The 14918-nt window shown below is 35.7% G+C and overlaps 1 protein-coding gene across 6 annotated transcripts in view; it reads left to right on the top strand.

Moving 5' to 3' along the window:
- DCAF6 (DDB1 and CUL4 associated factor 6) overlaps positions 1-14918 on the top strand; it is a 142823-nt gene that overhangs the window by 20469 nt on the left and 107436 nt on the right. For all 6 annotated transcript variants that reach the window (XM_080824067.1, XM_080824066.1, XM_080824065.1 and 3 more), the window contains exon 3: positions 11021-11113. In XM_080824067.1, coding sequence (XP_080680193.1) covers positions 11021-11113 — 93 coding nt within the window. The remainder of the gene's footprint in view (positions 1-11020; positions 11114-14918) is intronic.

The following is a 14918-nucleotide window of genomic DNA, read 5'->3' as shown; positions in this document are numbered from 1 at the left end:
CAGGTGGATTTAGCAGTTACCAAGATTGTAACACACTTTCCATTTCCTTTTTTCCTTTTTTCCCCTTGGTGAACTATTTCAGTGCAAATCCCAGATATTATGTCATTTCACTTCTATATGTAGTCTAAAAGCAATGGACATTTTCTTATGTAACTAAAATGCCATTATGTAACTTAACAAGATTGACAGTATGTTTTTGGTATCATCTGATACACAGTCCATAATCAAATTTCCCTCATTGTTTAAAATGTCTTTTTATAGTTGTTTGTTCAAAAGAGGATCCAAGCAAAGTCCATTCCTTGATTGTCATGCCTCTTAAATCACTGTTAAGCTAGAGCAGGCTTCCTTTTTTTTCATTCCTGCCATTGACTTGTTACAGAATCTCAGTTAGTTTTCCTGTAGACTGTCCTACACTCTAGAGACTGATTTGGTTTCTGTGTTGTCATTTAACTTGTTTTTATATGCTTTGTATTTCCTGTAAGTGGAAGTTACTCCTAGAGGTTTGATTAGATTCAGATACAACTTTTGGAGTGGGAATATTTATAGGATGATACTATATGCTTCATATTATGTTGAATAAAGAGGCACACAGTGGGGGCGCCTGGGTAGCTCAGTGGGTTAAAGCCTTTGCCTTCAGCCCAGGTCATGATCTCAGGGTCCTGGGATTGAGCTCCACATTGGGCTCTCTGCTCAGCAGGGAGCCTGGTCCCCCCCACCCCCCACCTACCTGCCTCTCTGTCTCCTTGCGATCTGTCTGTCAAATAAATAAATAAAATCTTATATAAAAAAAAAAAAGAGGCACACAATGTTTGTTCTACTTTTAGTAATGGTAAGATTGACCATAAGATTCAGGTGGCTACAATAGCCAAAAAGTTGCTGGAGGGGAGGGGGTGTAGGACACAGTGGGCATTGAGGAGGGTATGTGTTGTAATGAGCACTACCTATTATATATATAGGACTGATGAATCACAGACCTATACTCCTGAAACAAATAATATATGTTAATTAATTGAATTTAAATTTTAAAAAAAGATTAAGGTGGCTAAAACAAAGACTTGATTTTCTCCCCTAAATCTATAACCTTCTACATTTCAGTAAATAGCACCACCATTCATCCAGTTAAGTTGAGAAATTTCAAGTTACCCTTGATTACTCTTTTTCCCTCATCTTCTACATCTAGTCTATCCATAAATAAATTCTACCTCCAGAATATATCTGAAATCATCCCATTTCTTTCTGTTTTTATGCTACCACCTAATTTAAGCTATCTTCCCTTGCCTGGACCACTGCAGTATCCTCTTAGTTGGTCTTCTCATTATACTACAAAGTCATTCAACACACAGATCCTAGATTATGCACATAAATCAGGTCATATTACTCCTTTTATATTATTTCCTCCTTTTTATATTATATTGTGTTCCTCCTATTTTATATTCCTCCTTTTTCCAACCAGACTTAACAGTATGGTTGACAAAAGCAGAAAGATTGAAAACTGTCTTGATCTCAAGCCCTATGGTCTGAGTTTGCTGGCCTGTTTTTTGATACCTCCGAGACCCATTAGACAAGTAGGGGCCAGCAATTATTGAAAATCAGTGTATTCATGAAGGCATATTACTCCTGTTCTCTGAGAACATCCTGTTTCATACCCTTTTTCATTATAGGAGGTTATCTTAACACTATAATTTTTTTTAACACTATGCTTCTAAACTGGTATTTTTTAAAGATACCAAAGATACTGAGATACCAGAACAAAGAAACGCAAAACTCTGAGATGTAAGGCCAAAGAAATCTGTGTCTAACAAACACTTTAGATGATTTTGATCTAGATTATCCATGGATCATTCTTCAAGAAATACTGCTATAGCTGCCTATTGAAAGCATGAGACTAGAAAAGAAATTACAAAGAAAGAATTACAGAAAAAAAGAGAAATTACAGTGATAAGAGGGTCTTAACCCTTACTCTGAGGAACCCAACATTTAAGTGAAGAGGGAAAAAGTATCTGTAGTCCTGTCCACCAAACTTACCTTTTTCCTGTCCACAATTATGGAATTATAATTATGCTGTAAATACAGTTTAGGTATATATTTTTAATTTTATTAGAATTATGTTTTTATATAGGCTCCATGCCTAGCCTATAATTACCCTATAGTGGGCCTTGAACTCACCACCCTGCAATCAGGACCTAAGTTGAAATCAAGTTAGATGCTTAACCAACTGAACCACCCAGGTGCCACTATATATTTTAAAATGAAAAACATTTTTGGGGGGAGTGGGTCAAAATGATATATGCACATGATTAAAAATGGATCATAACAAAAAGTAATAAAAGTGTCCCATTCTCCCTGTTCTTTTCTTATTCTCCAAAAACCACCTCTTTTCATCTATTTTTATTTCAGATCTTCTGATTATTTTTCACATCTCTGTATAATATTCTTTTTTGTTTGTTTTAAACATTTAAAAATTTAAGTTAATTCACGTTTAATGTACTAGTGGTCTCAGAGGTACAGGTCTGTTCTTCAGTCTTATATAAAACTTAGTGCTCATTACATCACATGCCCTTCTCAATGTCTGTGACTCAGCTACCCCATCCCTCTGGCAATTTTCAGTTTGTTTCCTGTGCTTAAGAGTCTCTTGTTGTTTGTCTCCCTCTCTGGTTTCATCTTATTTTATTTTTCCCTCCCTTCCCCTATGATACTCTGTTTTGTTTCTTAAATTCCACATATGAGTGAGATCATAAGATAATTGTCTGTCTTTGATTGACTGACTTCGCTTAGCATAACATCCTCTAGTTGCATTTACATCGTTGGAAATGGCAAGGTTTCATTTTCTCATGGCTGCGTAATATTCCATTGTGCGTGTGCATGCGCGCATGCGCGTGTGTGTATACCACATCTTTATCCATTCATCTCTCGATGGACATCTTTTTTACTTTGGTTATTGTGGACATTGCTGCTATAAATGGGGTGCAGGTGCCCCTTCAGATCACTACATTTGTATCTTTGGGGGTAAACTACCAAGTAGTGCAATTGTTGGGTCATAGGGTAGCTCTATTTTCAACTTTTTGAGGAGGCTCCATACTGGTTTCCAGAATGGCTACATGAGCTTGCATTCCCACTAACAGCATAAGATGGTTTCCCTTTCTCCACATCCTCGCCAACATCTGTCATTTCTTGACTTGCTAATTTTAGCCATTTTGACTGGTGTGAGGTGGTATCTCATTGTGGTTTTGACTTGTACTTCCCTGATGCTGAATGATGTTGAGCATTTTTTCATGTGTCTGTTTGCCATCTGGATGTCTTTGGAGAAATGTCTGTTCCTGTCTTCTGCCCATTTCTTGATTGGATTATTTGTTTTTTGGGTGTTGAGTTTGGTTAAGTTCTTTGTAGATTTTTGGATACTAGCCCTTTATCTGATAAGATATTTGCAAATATCTTCTCCCATTTTCTTGGTTGTCTTTTGGTTTTGTTGACTGTTTCCTTTGCTGTGCAAAAGCTTTTGATCTTGATGAAGTCCCAATAGTTCATTTTTGCCTTTGTTTCCCTTGCCTCTGGAGACATGTCTAGCAAGAAGTTGCTGTGGCTGAGGTCAAAGAAGCTGCTGCCTGTGTTTTCTAGGATTTTGATGGATTCCTGTCTCACCTACAGGTCTTTCATCCATTTTGAGTCTATTTTTGTGTATAGTGTAAGAAAATGGTCCAGTTTTTCATACTTTGGAGAAGTATGGCTGTCCAGGTTTCCCAACACCATTTGTTGAAGAGACTGCTTTTTTTTCCATTGGATATTCTTTCCTGCTTTGTTGAAATCTGTGTAAAATTCTTTCTGTTGGTCTTTTTGATTTCACAACTTCAAACATTGTCTATTGAGTTCCTGCTGTGATAGAGGAAGACTTAACCTACTTATGCAACTCCTACTTTCTTAAATGTAGGCTTCTCAGAATTTTTATATTACTGTTCTTAGTCTCTGCACTGGTCACTTGAATTTTAAACAATATACAAAAACATCCTTTTGTCTTTCTGCCATTTAGAGACAATGCCTTTTGAACCTTCATTCTGTAATTCTTTCATCCTCCCCTAATGCACGAGATGCATAACTTCTGGGGCTCTAATGCGCAGCATGGCTGGTGGTTACATTTCCCACTATGTTGTATATTTGAAAGATGCTAAGAGAGTAAATCTAAAACGTTCTCACCACTACCACCGCAACAAAACAGTAATATATGAGGCGATATATGTGCATTAGGTATGTGGGTGCGCAGACCCCCGTTAGACCTTCAGAACTCATCTTGTAGCGGGAAGTTTGTGGAGCAGCAGCTCATCTCCCAGCTGCTGGCAGCCACCAACCATTCTACTACCTGTAGATATATATATCTACTACCTGTTTCTACCAAATGAGTATTTTTAGATTCCACATATAAGGGATATCAAACAGTTGGTCTGGCCCTAACGGTTTATCCATATTGGTGCAAATGACAGGATTTCCTTCTTTTCTATGACTAATATTCCATTTCATATATATACCACGTTTCCTTTGTCCATTGCTTCATAGAGAAACACTTAGGTTCTTTCCATGTTTTGGGTGTCGTGAATCATACTGCGGTGAACATGGGAGGTACGGGTATTTCTTCAAGATAACAGTTTCATTTCTTTCAGTTACACCCAGAATAGGATTGCTGGATCATATGATAGTTTCATGCTGAAGTTTTTGAGAAACCTCTGGACTGTTTTCCACAGTGGCTGCACCGGTTTACAGCCCCACCCGAGTGCACAGATGCTCCCTTTCCCCCACATCCTCCCCAGCACCTGTTCTCTTGTCGTGTCTGTTTTGATGGTACCATTCTCGTAGGTGTGAAGTGATGCTCCACTATAGTTCTGATTTGCATTTCCCTTCTGATGACTGATGGTGAGCACCTTTCATCTATTTTTTTGGCTGTTTATACTTTTGGAAAGTGTTGATGTAGGTCCTTTGCCCATTTTAAAATCTGATTATTTGTGGGTTTTTTTGTTGTTGTTACAGTGTTGTATGAGCTATTCATATATTTTGTATATTAACCCCTTATCAAATGTATGGTTTGCATATATTTTCTTCCATTCTGTAGGTTTCCTCTTCATCTTACTGGTTTCTGTGCTGTGCCAAGGCTTCCAAATTTGATTTTTGCTTTTGTTGTTTGCACTTTTGGTGTCATAAAAAAAAAACAAAAAAAAACACCTCTGCTAAGGGGCACCTGGGTGGCTCAGTGGGTTAAAGCTTCTGCCTTCTGCTCAGGTCATGGTCCCGGGATCCTGGATCGAGCTCCGCATCGGGCTCTCTGCTCAGTGGGGAGCCTGCTTCCCCTCTCTCTCTGCCTACCTCTCTGCCTGCTTGTGATCTTTGTCTGTCAAATAAATTAAAAAAAAAATTATAAAAAAAAAAGCACTACTAAGACCAAGGTCAAGGAGTTTTTCACTCTGTTTTTTTTTTTTTTTTTTTTAAAGATTTTTATTTATTTGCCAGAGAGAGAGAGAGAGAGAACACACAAGCAGGCAGAGAGGCAGGCAGAGGCAGCAAGGGAAGCAGGCTCCCTGCCGAGCAGAGAGCCCGATGCGGGACTTGACCCCAGGACCCTGGGATCATGACCCGAGCTGAAGGCAGTGGCTTAACCCACTGAGCCACCCAGGCGTCCCTCACTCTGTATTTTCTAGAGTTTTATAGTTTCAGGTCTTATGTTTAAGTACTCTATCCATTTCAAGTTAATTTTGTCTTATTTTGCTTGTGAACATCCAGTTTTCCCAACACCATTTATTGAAAAGATTGTGTTTTCTCCATTGAATATTCTTGGCTCCTTTGTTGTAAATTAATAGACCATATATGTTTGGGTTCATTTTTGGGTTCTGTATTCTGTCCTATTGGTCTGTGTGTCTGTTTTTATGCCAATACTGTACTATTTTGATTACTGTAACTTTGTAATATAGTTTAACTCAGGAGGTATGATGCCTTCAGATTTTTCTTTCTCAACATTTCTTTGGCTATTTGGGGTCTTTTGTGGTTCCATATAGACTTTGGGGTTTGTTTTTTTTTTCTATTTTTGTGAAAAAATAAGTGATTGCCTTAAGTCCATAGATGGCTTTGTGTAGTGTGAACATTTTAATAATAGTAAGCCTTCCAACACATGAACTTGGCTCATCTATTTATATGTGTCTTCTTCGTCTTTCATCAACAGCGCGTGGGTCTCAGTGTACAGATCACTTACCTCCTCGGTTAAACTCATCCCTAAGTATTTTATTGTTTTAGATGCAGTTGTAGCTCAGCATCAGATGGTTTACTGCCAGTATGTAGACATGACATGCAACTGATACTTGTTTGTTGATTCTGTATCTTGAAACTACTAAATTCATTTATTAGTGCCAGCAGTTCTTGGTGGTGTCTGCAGGGTGTTCTGTAGGTACGATCATGTCATCTGCACATAGAGACAGTTTTACTTCGTCATTTCCAATTTGGATGTCTTTTATCTTTTTCTTGCCTAATTGTTCTGGACAGGATCTAATACTATGTTAGAGAAGAGTGATGAGAGTTGTTAACCTTTCCTTGTTCCTGATTTTAGAGGAAAAGCTTTCAGCTGTTCACCATTGAGTATGATGTCAGCTGTGGGCTTGTCATATATGACCTTTATTATGGTGAGATATGTTTGCAGTTTGTTGAGAATTTTTATCATGAAAGATGTTGAATTTCATCACATGCTTTTTCTGCATACATTGAGATGATCGTGTGATTTTTATCGTTCATTATATTAATGTGGACTGTCACATTTACTGATTTCTGTATACTGAATCATCCTTGTATCAGGGATACATTCCATTTGATTATGGTGTGTGATCCTTTTAGTGTGCTGTTGAATTCGATTTGCTAGTATTTTGTTAGGGATATTTATATCGGTATTCATCAGGAATATTGGCATGTAGTTTTCTTTTCTTGTAATATCTTACCTGGCTCTGGTATCAGGGTAATGCTTGCCTCAGAAAATGACTTTGGGCAAGTACCCTTCTCTTCAGGTTTTGGAGATTTTGAGAAGGATTGGTGTTTATTCTTCTTCAAATGTTTGGTAAATAGTTAAAGCCCCTGAAGCTGAAAAAAGAAACCTGCCTGCTCTCCATTTGTATAGGAAGAGGAACAGAAAATGGATGTATGAGAGGGTAACTGTCAAAATGCCTGAATTCAGCACTAAAAACGTCACCCATGAGTTTCCACTGCTATTTGACCTCTGAGAGAGTGTAAAGAGCTGGTGACTCTACATTTTTTGGTTGTTTTTCAATGGGTTTTGATTACGGATTCAGTTTCCAGAAACAAACAAAAAAAAATTACTTGTTTTGGGCCTTAATAGATTTTTAATTTTTTTGTGTGATTTAGTCTTGGTAGGTTATATGTTTCTAGTAGGTTGTCTAATTTATTGGTATATAACTGTTCAGTGTATTCTCTTACACTCTTGCATTTCTGTGGTATCAGTGGTAGTATCTGCTCTTTCATTTTTCCAAAAGGTTTGTCAATCTTATTTATTTTTTCAGAAAACTAGCTTTTAGTTTCATTGGTCTTTTCTATTTTCCTACTCTTTTTCATTTATTTCTGCTCTGATCTTTGTTGTCTCCTTTCTTTTGCTAATTTTGGCCTTAGTTTGTTTCTCTCTTGGATTAATGTGTTAAGTTCTTTTGCTTATTTGTGACCTTTCTTTTTTCTTAGTGTAGGCATTTCTTGCTGTAAAATTCCTGCCTGTAACTGCTTTTGCTGCATCCCATATGTTTTATTTCTATTTTCATTTATTTCAAAAATTTTTTTATTCTTGGACCCACAGATTGTCCAAGAGTATGTTATTTAATTTCTACATGTTGGTGAAATTTCTGGTTTTCCTGCTGATACTTTCTCGTCTTATACCATTGTAGTCAGAAGGATACTCAGTAGGATTTAATTCTTTTAAAATTTGCTAATACTTGTTTTGTGATCTCATGATTTACCCTGGAGAATGTTCAGCGTGCACTTGGGGAATGTCTGTCTGCTCCTGGACGATGGACTGTTCTAATGTTTCCTTATTAATTTCCTGTCTATGTGATTTACCCAGTGTTGGAAATGGGGTATTGAAGTCTGCTGCTGCTGTTTTTGTTGTTTGTTTCTCCCCTTAGATCTGATGTAATAATTTTTAAAAAATGTTTAGAGATCCCTTCTCTGCCATTTGGCTAAAGATCAAGTGTAAAAAACGTTTAGTCATTTTAGTAGATATCTGGTGATACTGTGTGGTGGTTTTAATTCTCTATCCTGTCTAATTTTGTATGTTCATCTGTATCTCACAAACTTCCCAAACTCACTTGTTAGTTCTAGTATTTATATTGTCTCTAATTTCTGTAGCTATAGCACAGAATTCTCATTATTTATTTAAAAAAAAAAAATGTTTTGGCAGAATTCACCCGTAAAGCCACCTGGGCCTGGTTTTCTTTGTGGAAAATTCTAACTGTAATCCCTTAATAAAAATAGACTAAGTATTGAGTAAATTTTGTTTAGCATGTGTCTTTCAGGGATTTTGTCAGTTTTATCTTACATTGTTGAATTATTGGCATAAGGTTGACCGTTACTCTTCAGGTATTGTAGAACTTGTAATTAGTGATTATGTTATCCTTCTCATTCCTCATGTTGATGGTATATTTCCCCTGTCCCCTTTTTCTTTCTTGATTAGTCAGGCTACATGTTCATTAATTGTATTTGTCTTGTCAGAGAACCAGCTTCTAGTGTTTTTGTGTGTGTATTTTTTCTCCATTTTTCTGTTTTCTGTTGTTTCTTGGCTTCTGATCTGATATTCATTATTTCCAGTCTTCTTCTGACTTTGGGTGTCATTTGTTTTTATAATTTTTTTTGATTGGAAACTGAGGTCATTGATATGAGACTTTTGTCTTTTCTAATATAGGTATTTTAGTGCTGTAAGTTTCCCTCCAAGTTCAGAGTTAGCTGCAACCCATTAATTGGGTTATGTTGTGCTTTCATTTTCATTCATTTCAAAATACTTCCTAATTTATTGGGTAATTTCTTTTTTGTATACCTTGTTATTCTGTAGTTTCCAAATATTTCTTTCTGTTAATGATTTTCACTAATTCCATTTTGGTCAGAGAACATACTCTGTATTTGAAATCTTTTAAAAATATTGAGATTTGTTTTATGGCCCATAAATATTTTCTATATTTGTAAATATTTTTTGTGTACTTAAAAATATTTAGGGCTAAGGGACGCCTGGGTGGCTCAGTTGGTTAAGCGGCTGCCTTCGGCTCAGGTCATGATCCCAGCGTCCTGGGATCGAGTCCCACATCGGGCTCCTTGCTCAGCAGGGAGCCTGCTTCTCCCTCTGCCTCTGCCTGCCTCTCTGTCTGCCTGTGCTCACTCTCTCTGACAAATAAATAAATAAAATCTTTAAAAAAAAAAAAAAAAAAATATTTAGGGCTAAGTAGGTTAACTGTCCAACTCTTGATTTCGGCTCATGTCATGATCTTGGGGTTGTAAGATTGAGCTGCATGTCAGGCACAGAATCTTCTCCCTTTCCTTCTGCCACATCTGCTCTTGTGCATGCATACTTGTGTTCTCTAAAAAAATAAACAGACACAATCTTAAGGGAAAAAAAAGACTGTATTCTGTTTTTTAGTTGTTTCAGATGTGATAGTAAATCTGCCTTGACTAAAAGTGGAAGTCTTTTTTGTTAAATTAAGATAGAGTTCCTTTATCATAAAATCTACCCATTTTGAGTATGCGGTTCAGTGTTTTTTTGTGTGTACTCATAAAGTTGTACAGTCATCACCATTGTCTAGTTCCAGTATATTTTCACCATCTGAAAAAAAAGTCCATACCAGTTATCATTCACTCCCATTCCCCCTCTACCAAGCTGTTGGCAGTCACTAATCTACCTTCTGTCTCTACAGATACGCCTAGTCTAGACTTTTAAAATACATGGAATCATAGAATATATGGCCTTTCAGACTGGCTTCATTGACTCAGCATAATGTCTTCAAAGTATTTACATGTTGCAGGATGTATCATGATTTCATTTTGTGGCTGAATAATATTTCATTTTATGGATATTTTGTTATGAGCAAATGGATAGTCACATTTTGTTTATCCATACTTAGCTGATAAATGTTGGGATTGCTTTCATTTTTAGCTCTTAGGAATAATGCAGCTATGGGTTTTTGTGTACAGGTTTTTGTTTGATACATGTGTTTAGTTCTCTTGGATGTATCCCTTATTGTGGAAATGCTGGGTCATGGGCTAACCTTTTCATTTTTTGAGGAAGTGCCAAACTGTCTAAGTAGGGACATAGTTTTGCATTCCTATCAGCACTGTGTTAGGGTTCCAATTTTTTGACACCCAAGCCAACTCTTACTATTTTCTTCTTCTTCTTTTTTTTTTTTTTTATTATAAACCTAAAGATTGATACCTATGTTTCCTTCTAAGAGTCTTATAGTTTGGGCACTTACATTTAGATTTTTGATCATTTTCAGTTTATTTTTGTATATAGTCTCCCTTTCTTGGGTATATCCAGTTGTCCCAGCATGATTTGTTGAAAAAATACTCTTTCTCCATTGAAAGGTCTTGGATCCCTTGTCAAAAATTACTTGAACATAAATGTTTACTTCTGGACTCTCAGTTCCGTTCCATTGATTTATATGTCTATGATCATGACAGTTCCATACAGCCGTGATTACTATAGCTTTGTAGTAAGTTCTTCTAAAAAAATTTTTTTTTTTAGATGGCCTTGTTTTTTGTCTCTGGGTATAAAATGAATTAATTAAAGTAAATTTAAACAATGAAACTTAACATTTCAGACATTTCATTGTGAGTTTATAGAATACTGTATTTGCTAAATGACAGTATGTATTTTCTATAGGTTAACTGGTAAATACTCCTTACAATAGACACGATTTTATTAGTGATAAAAATTTTGAATCATCAGTTAATTGAAAGATAGCATACTTGTTTATATGTCCAGTTTACTTAAATTTATTTTTTGCTTTCTTTTTAGGTTAATACAATATGTTGGAATGAGACTGGAGAATATATTTTATCTGGCTCAGATGACACCAAGTTAGTAATTAGTAATCCTTACAGCAGAAAGGTAAAGTGGCTTAAAAAAATCTGTAATTTAATGAGAAAAATTAAGAAGCTAGAAATTAAGAAATTGTAAATAATTATGAGATGGGCATTGTAATAGAATATCCTTATTTTGCTCAAGGTAGTTATGTAATTTGGAAGTTAAATCATGCCTACCCCTTAATCTTCTTAGGAAAACAGTAGATTTCACCTAGCTTTTGACTCTAGCAAATTTAAATATGCTTCATTTTATTCATGTAGTAAAATTGCCAAAAGTATCATTATCTCAGTAAACCAATTCTTAAGGGGAAAAAAGTCAATGTGATTGTTTTTTTCTTTCATGCTCACAAAATCTACTCTTCAGCTCAGTGGTTTAAGGAACATTATTTATTCAGTTTGCAAAAACAGTATCTAGGTTCTAGTGAAATGATTCATGATACCTAATACCTTAAGCTGGCATAATCATTTGAGTTTTAGGATTATGTAATTAGAATTATGTTCTGATTTTTATTGGCTCTTCTTCTCTGTATATGGAGAAACTATACACCTATTTTTGTATCAGTGAGAACTTGATAGATTGGCAGACCAAACTGTTATTTAATAATAGCAATCTTACAGAATAAATTATTCACATATTTCTTATTTTTCCACATTTAAACAGTTAAGATTTTTAAATAAATGTTGTAGTCCTTTAACCTGAATGAGATTCATATTGAAGATATTCTTGATTAAAAGACAGGTCATAATTTTATTTCAGAGACAGAGTTACTTAATTGTCCTGACTTAGCAGAGGGAAACTTGATATTTTCAAATCCTACTTGTGTTAGGTCTGCAATTACTAGGTCTTTTAAGGTGCCTCTATCCAATTCCAGCCTGGAGCTTAGGGCCTGGATCAGTGGCACATGAAAGCATTCTGATTCCCCAAGTGTGGCAGCACTGAAAAAGGACAAAACAACTGTCCCCTTGGGTTTTTATGGGGGCTTCATTACATAGTCCTGATTGACTAAAAGTCTTTGGTCACTGACTGATTGAACCTCCAGCCCCTCTCCCCTCCTGTGTTCCAACTCTCAAATCTCAGGATTGCTCCTTCTGGCAACCAGTCCCTACCCTTTGGTGGGGTCCAGAAGTCATCTTCATTAATAACAAGACACCCATTTCACCTTGTTTCTGAAGCATTTTCAAAAATTATTGATGAAGACCATATATATATATATATATACACACACACACACACACACACACAGGAGAAGACTATATGTATGAACACCATACATATATATATATGAGAAATATATCTTTGGTCATATATATATATATAGTCATAAATATATCTTTGGTCATCCAAAGATATATTTCTTATAAATCATTATATTGTACTAGGACAACCTTTTCCTTACAGTAGAGGAAATTTCCTGGAAGAAATTTCCATTATGTGGAATGCTTTTTGACTATCACTATCAGAATTTTAATGCTTACAGTACTCATCGTAGTTGAGTAGACACCAAAGGAATAATCTTTGTGTTTTTGAAAAGATGCAGTGCTTCACACTTTAAAAACAAAAAACCAAAAAACTGTAAAATTAACTATCTTAATAATTTTTAGTAATTCTGTTCAATGACATTAAGTATATATACATTGTTGATACTATGACTACATCCAGCTATAGAATTATTTTCATCTTGGAAAACTGAAACTCTGTACCCAGTAAACAATAACTCCTTTTTCTTCTCTCCTCCCATTCCTTGGCAACCACCTCTTTTTGCCTCTATGAATTTGACTACTCTAGAAACCTCATATAAAGTTTTACACAATATTTGTCTTTTTCTTACTATTTCATTTATCATGATGCCCTTAACATTCAGACATGTTGCAGTATATATCAGATTTTCTTTTTTTTTTTTATGGCCAAACAATATTCTGTTGTATGTAAATACCACATTTTTTTCCCATTCATTTTTCTTTCTTTTTTTTTTTTAAGACTTTATTTATTTATTTGACAGAGATCACAAGTAGGCAGAGAGCCAGGCAGAGAGAGGGTGGGGGGGAGCAGGCTCCCCACGGAGCAGAGTGCCCGATGTGAGGCTCGATCCCAGGACCCTGGGATCACGACCTGAGCCGAAGGCAGAGATTTTAACCCACTGAGCCACCCAGGCGCCCCTTGCATTCATTTTTCAATGGACACTTGAGTTACTCCTTCTACCATTTTGATATTGTGAATAATGCTGCTATGAACATAGGTGTACATATCTCTCCCCAAATCCCTGCTTTCAGTTATATTGTGACTATACCCAATGGAATAATTTAAAAATCTTGTTTCATCTTTATTTGTTTATTTTTTGGAAAAAGGACATTCATTTTGATGAATGGTTCCCAATAGAATGTATATGTGAAAAGTGATTACTCTTTCTCTTTTCCAGTTTAAGAAGTGAGTAATTAAATAATACTCCTAAAGTGTTTAAATATAACAAGACTTTATCTTTTTCACATACTGGTCTTATTAGATCCAAATTTGCTATCACATAGGAATATTTTTAAAATTTTTAAAACACAGGTAATTAATTACATAGGAAAAGAAAGTGTTTGATCTTGAGTCAAAAAGACCTGTTCTTAAAGTTTGACTTTATTTTTAGGTTCTGTGAATACATGGAAAGATTAATTGGATGCAAATAAAAGTTTTGAAACACTTTTTTTTTATAGAGTTAAGAGATTTGAGGCGTTCCTTATTAATGGTAACATACCCTAATTTTACATACATATACAATATAAGAGAGAAGTTTCTTTTTCCAGTAATTATAGTCTAGTTTATTTGGACTAATCCTCCCATTGAGAACTACTAAAATATTCTTGATTAAAGTCTTTAAAAATTGTTGTAAAAGTAACAAGTAACTTGCCTTAATAGTAAGGGATTATCAGTCCAAAATTGAAGGGAAAAGGTAAGTCCAGAGAAGTGAGCATTAAAGCCACTTTCTCCCTGAAGGTGTTTGTCAGTCCAAGCATGTATAAACTTTAGTCTTGATGGCCTTGAAGGTCAAGGTAAGACAGAAACAAAGCTCAGGACCTAAATCAAGTACGGAGTGTATCGATTCCTATCGCAGACTCTCCACAGTATGCTGGGACACTCCTTCCCCTGGGAAAGGACCACCTCCTTAAGGTACAGATGAAACTGAAGGAAGGTAATTAATTACCTTGTAATATCTAATATAAAGGAAGGCCAGAGTGTACCACATATGCAAGATTTTTCTTGATTTGGCTTCAGCCAGCTACCTTTAAGTTCTCAGAGGATAAGATGTTGTTTCTTTACTCTGTGCTTTTGCTTGCACTGTTTTCTCTTCATGGGATGTTCTCCTGCTTTGGCGAGCACCTCCCACCTACTTGGCAAATTTAAATCCATTCTTCAGTTCTTGGCTTTTAGCTGTCGTTGTGTACCTTTCTTGTTGCCCTAGGCAAATGTAGGCACTCCTTCCTCTATGTTCTCATTATACTTTGTGGATAATTAGATTATTATATTATGTTTGTTTGCATGTTGCTCACCATTAGACAGTAATTTCTTTGGGGCAGTGACAGTTTTTTCTTTTTTGTTTCTTCATCACTTGGTAAATCACCTGTCACATAGTAGGTGCCCAATAAATATTAGTAAAGGAAAGGCAAGGAATTTCTGTATTTAATTCCTTAGGTGGGGGCATGGGTTGGGTTTAGAGAGGAGTGATTTTTATCAAGAGATTGAAGAACCGACATTTTCTATCTGGATATTCCTGGACCAAGATTAAGGTTTTCTTTTTTAAATTAAATTAAAATTTTAAATGTATTTTTGTGAGAGGGGGGAGAGAGAG

The sequence above is a fragment of the Martes martes genome (assembly GCF_963455335.1).
Source record: "Martes martes genome assembly, chromosome: 15".
NCBI classification, from domain to species: Eukaryota; Metazoa; Chordata; class Mammalia; order Carnivora; family Mustelidae; genus Martes; species Martes martes.
Note: the sequence above shows the minus strand (reverse complement) of the source record. Positions and strands in the feature narration are given on the sequence as shown.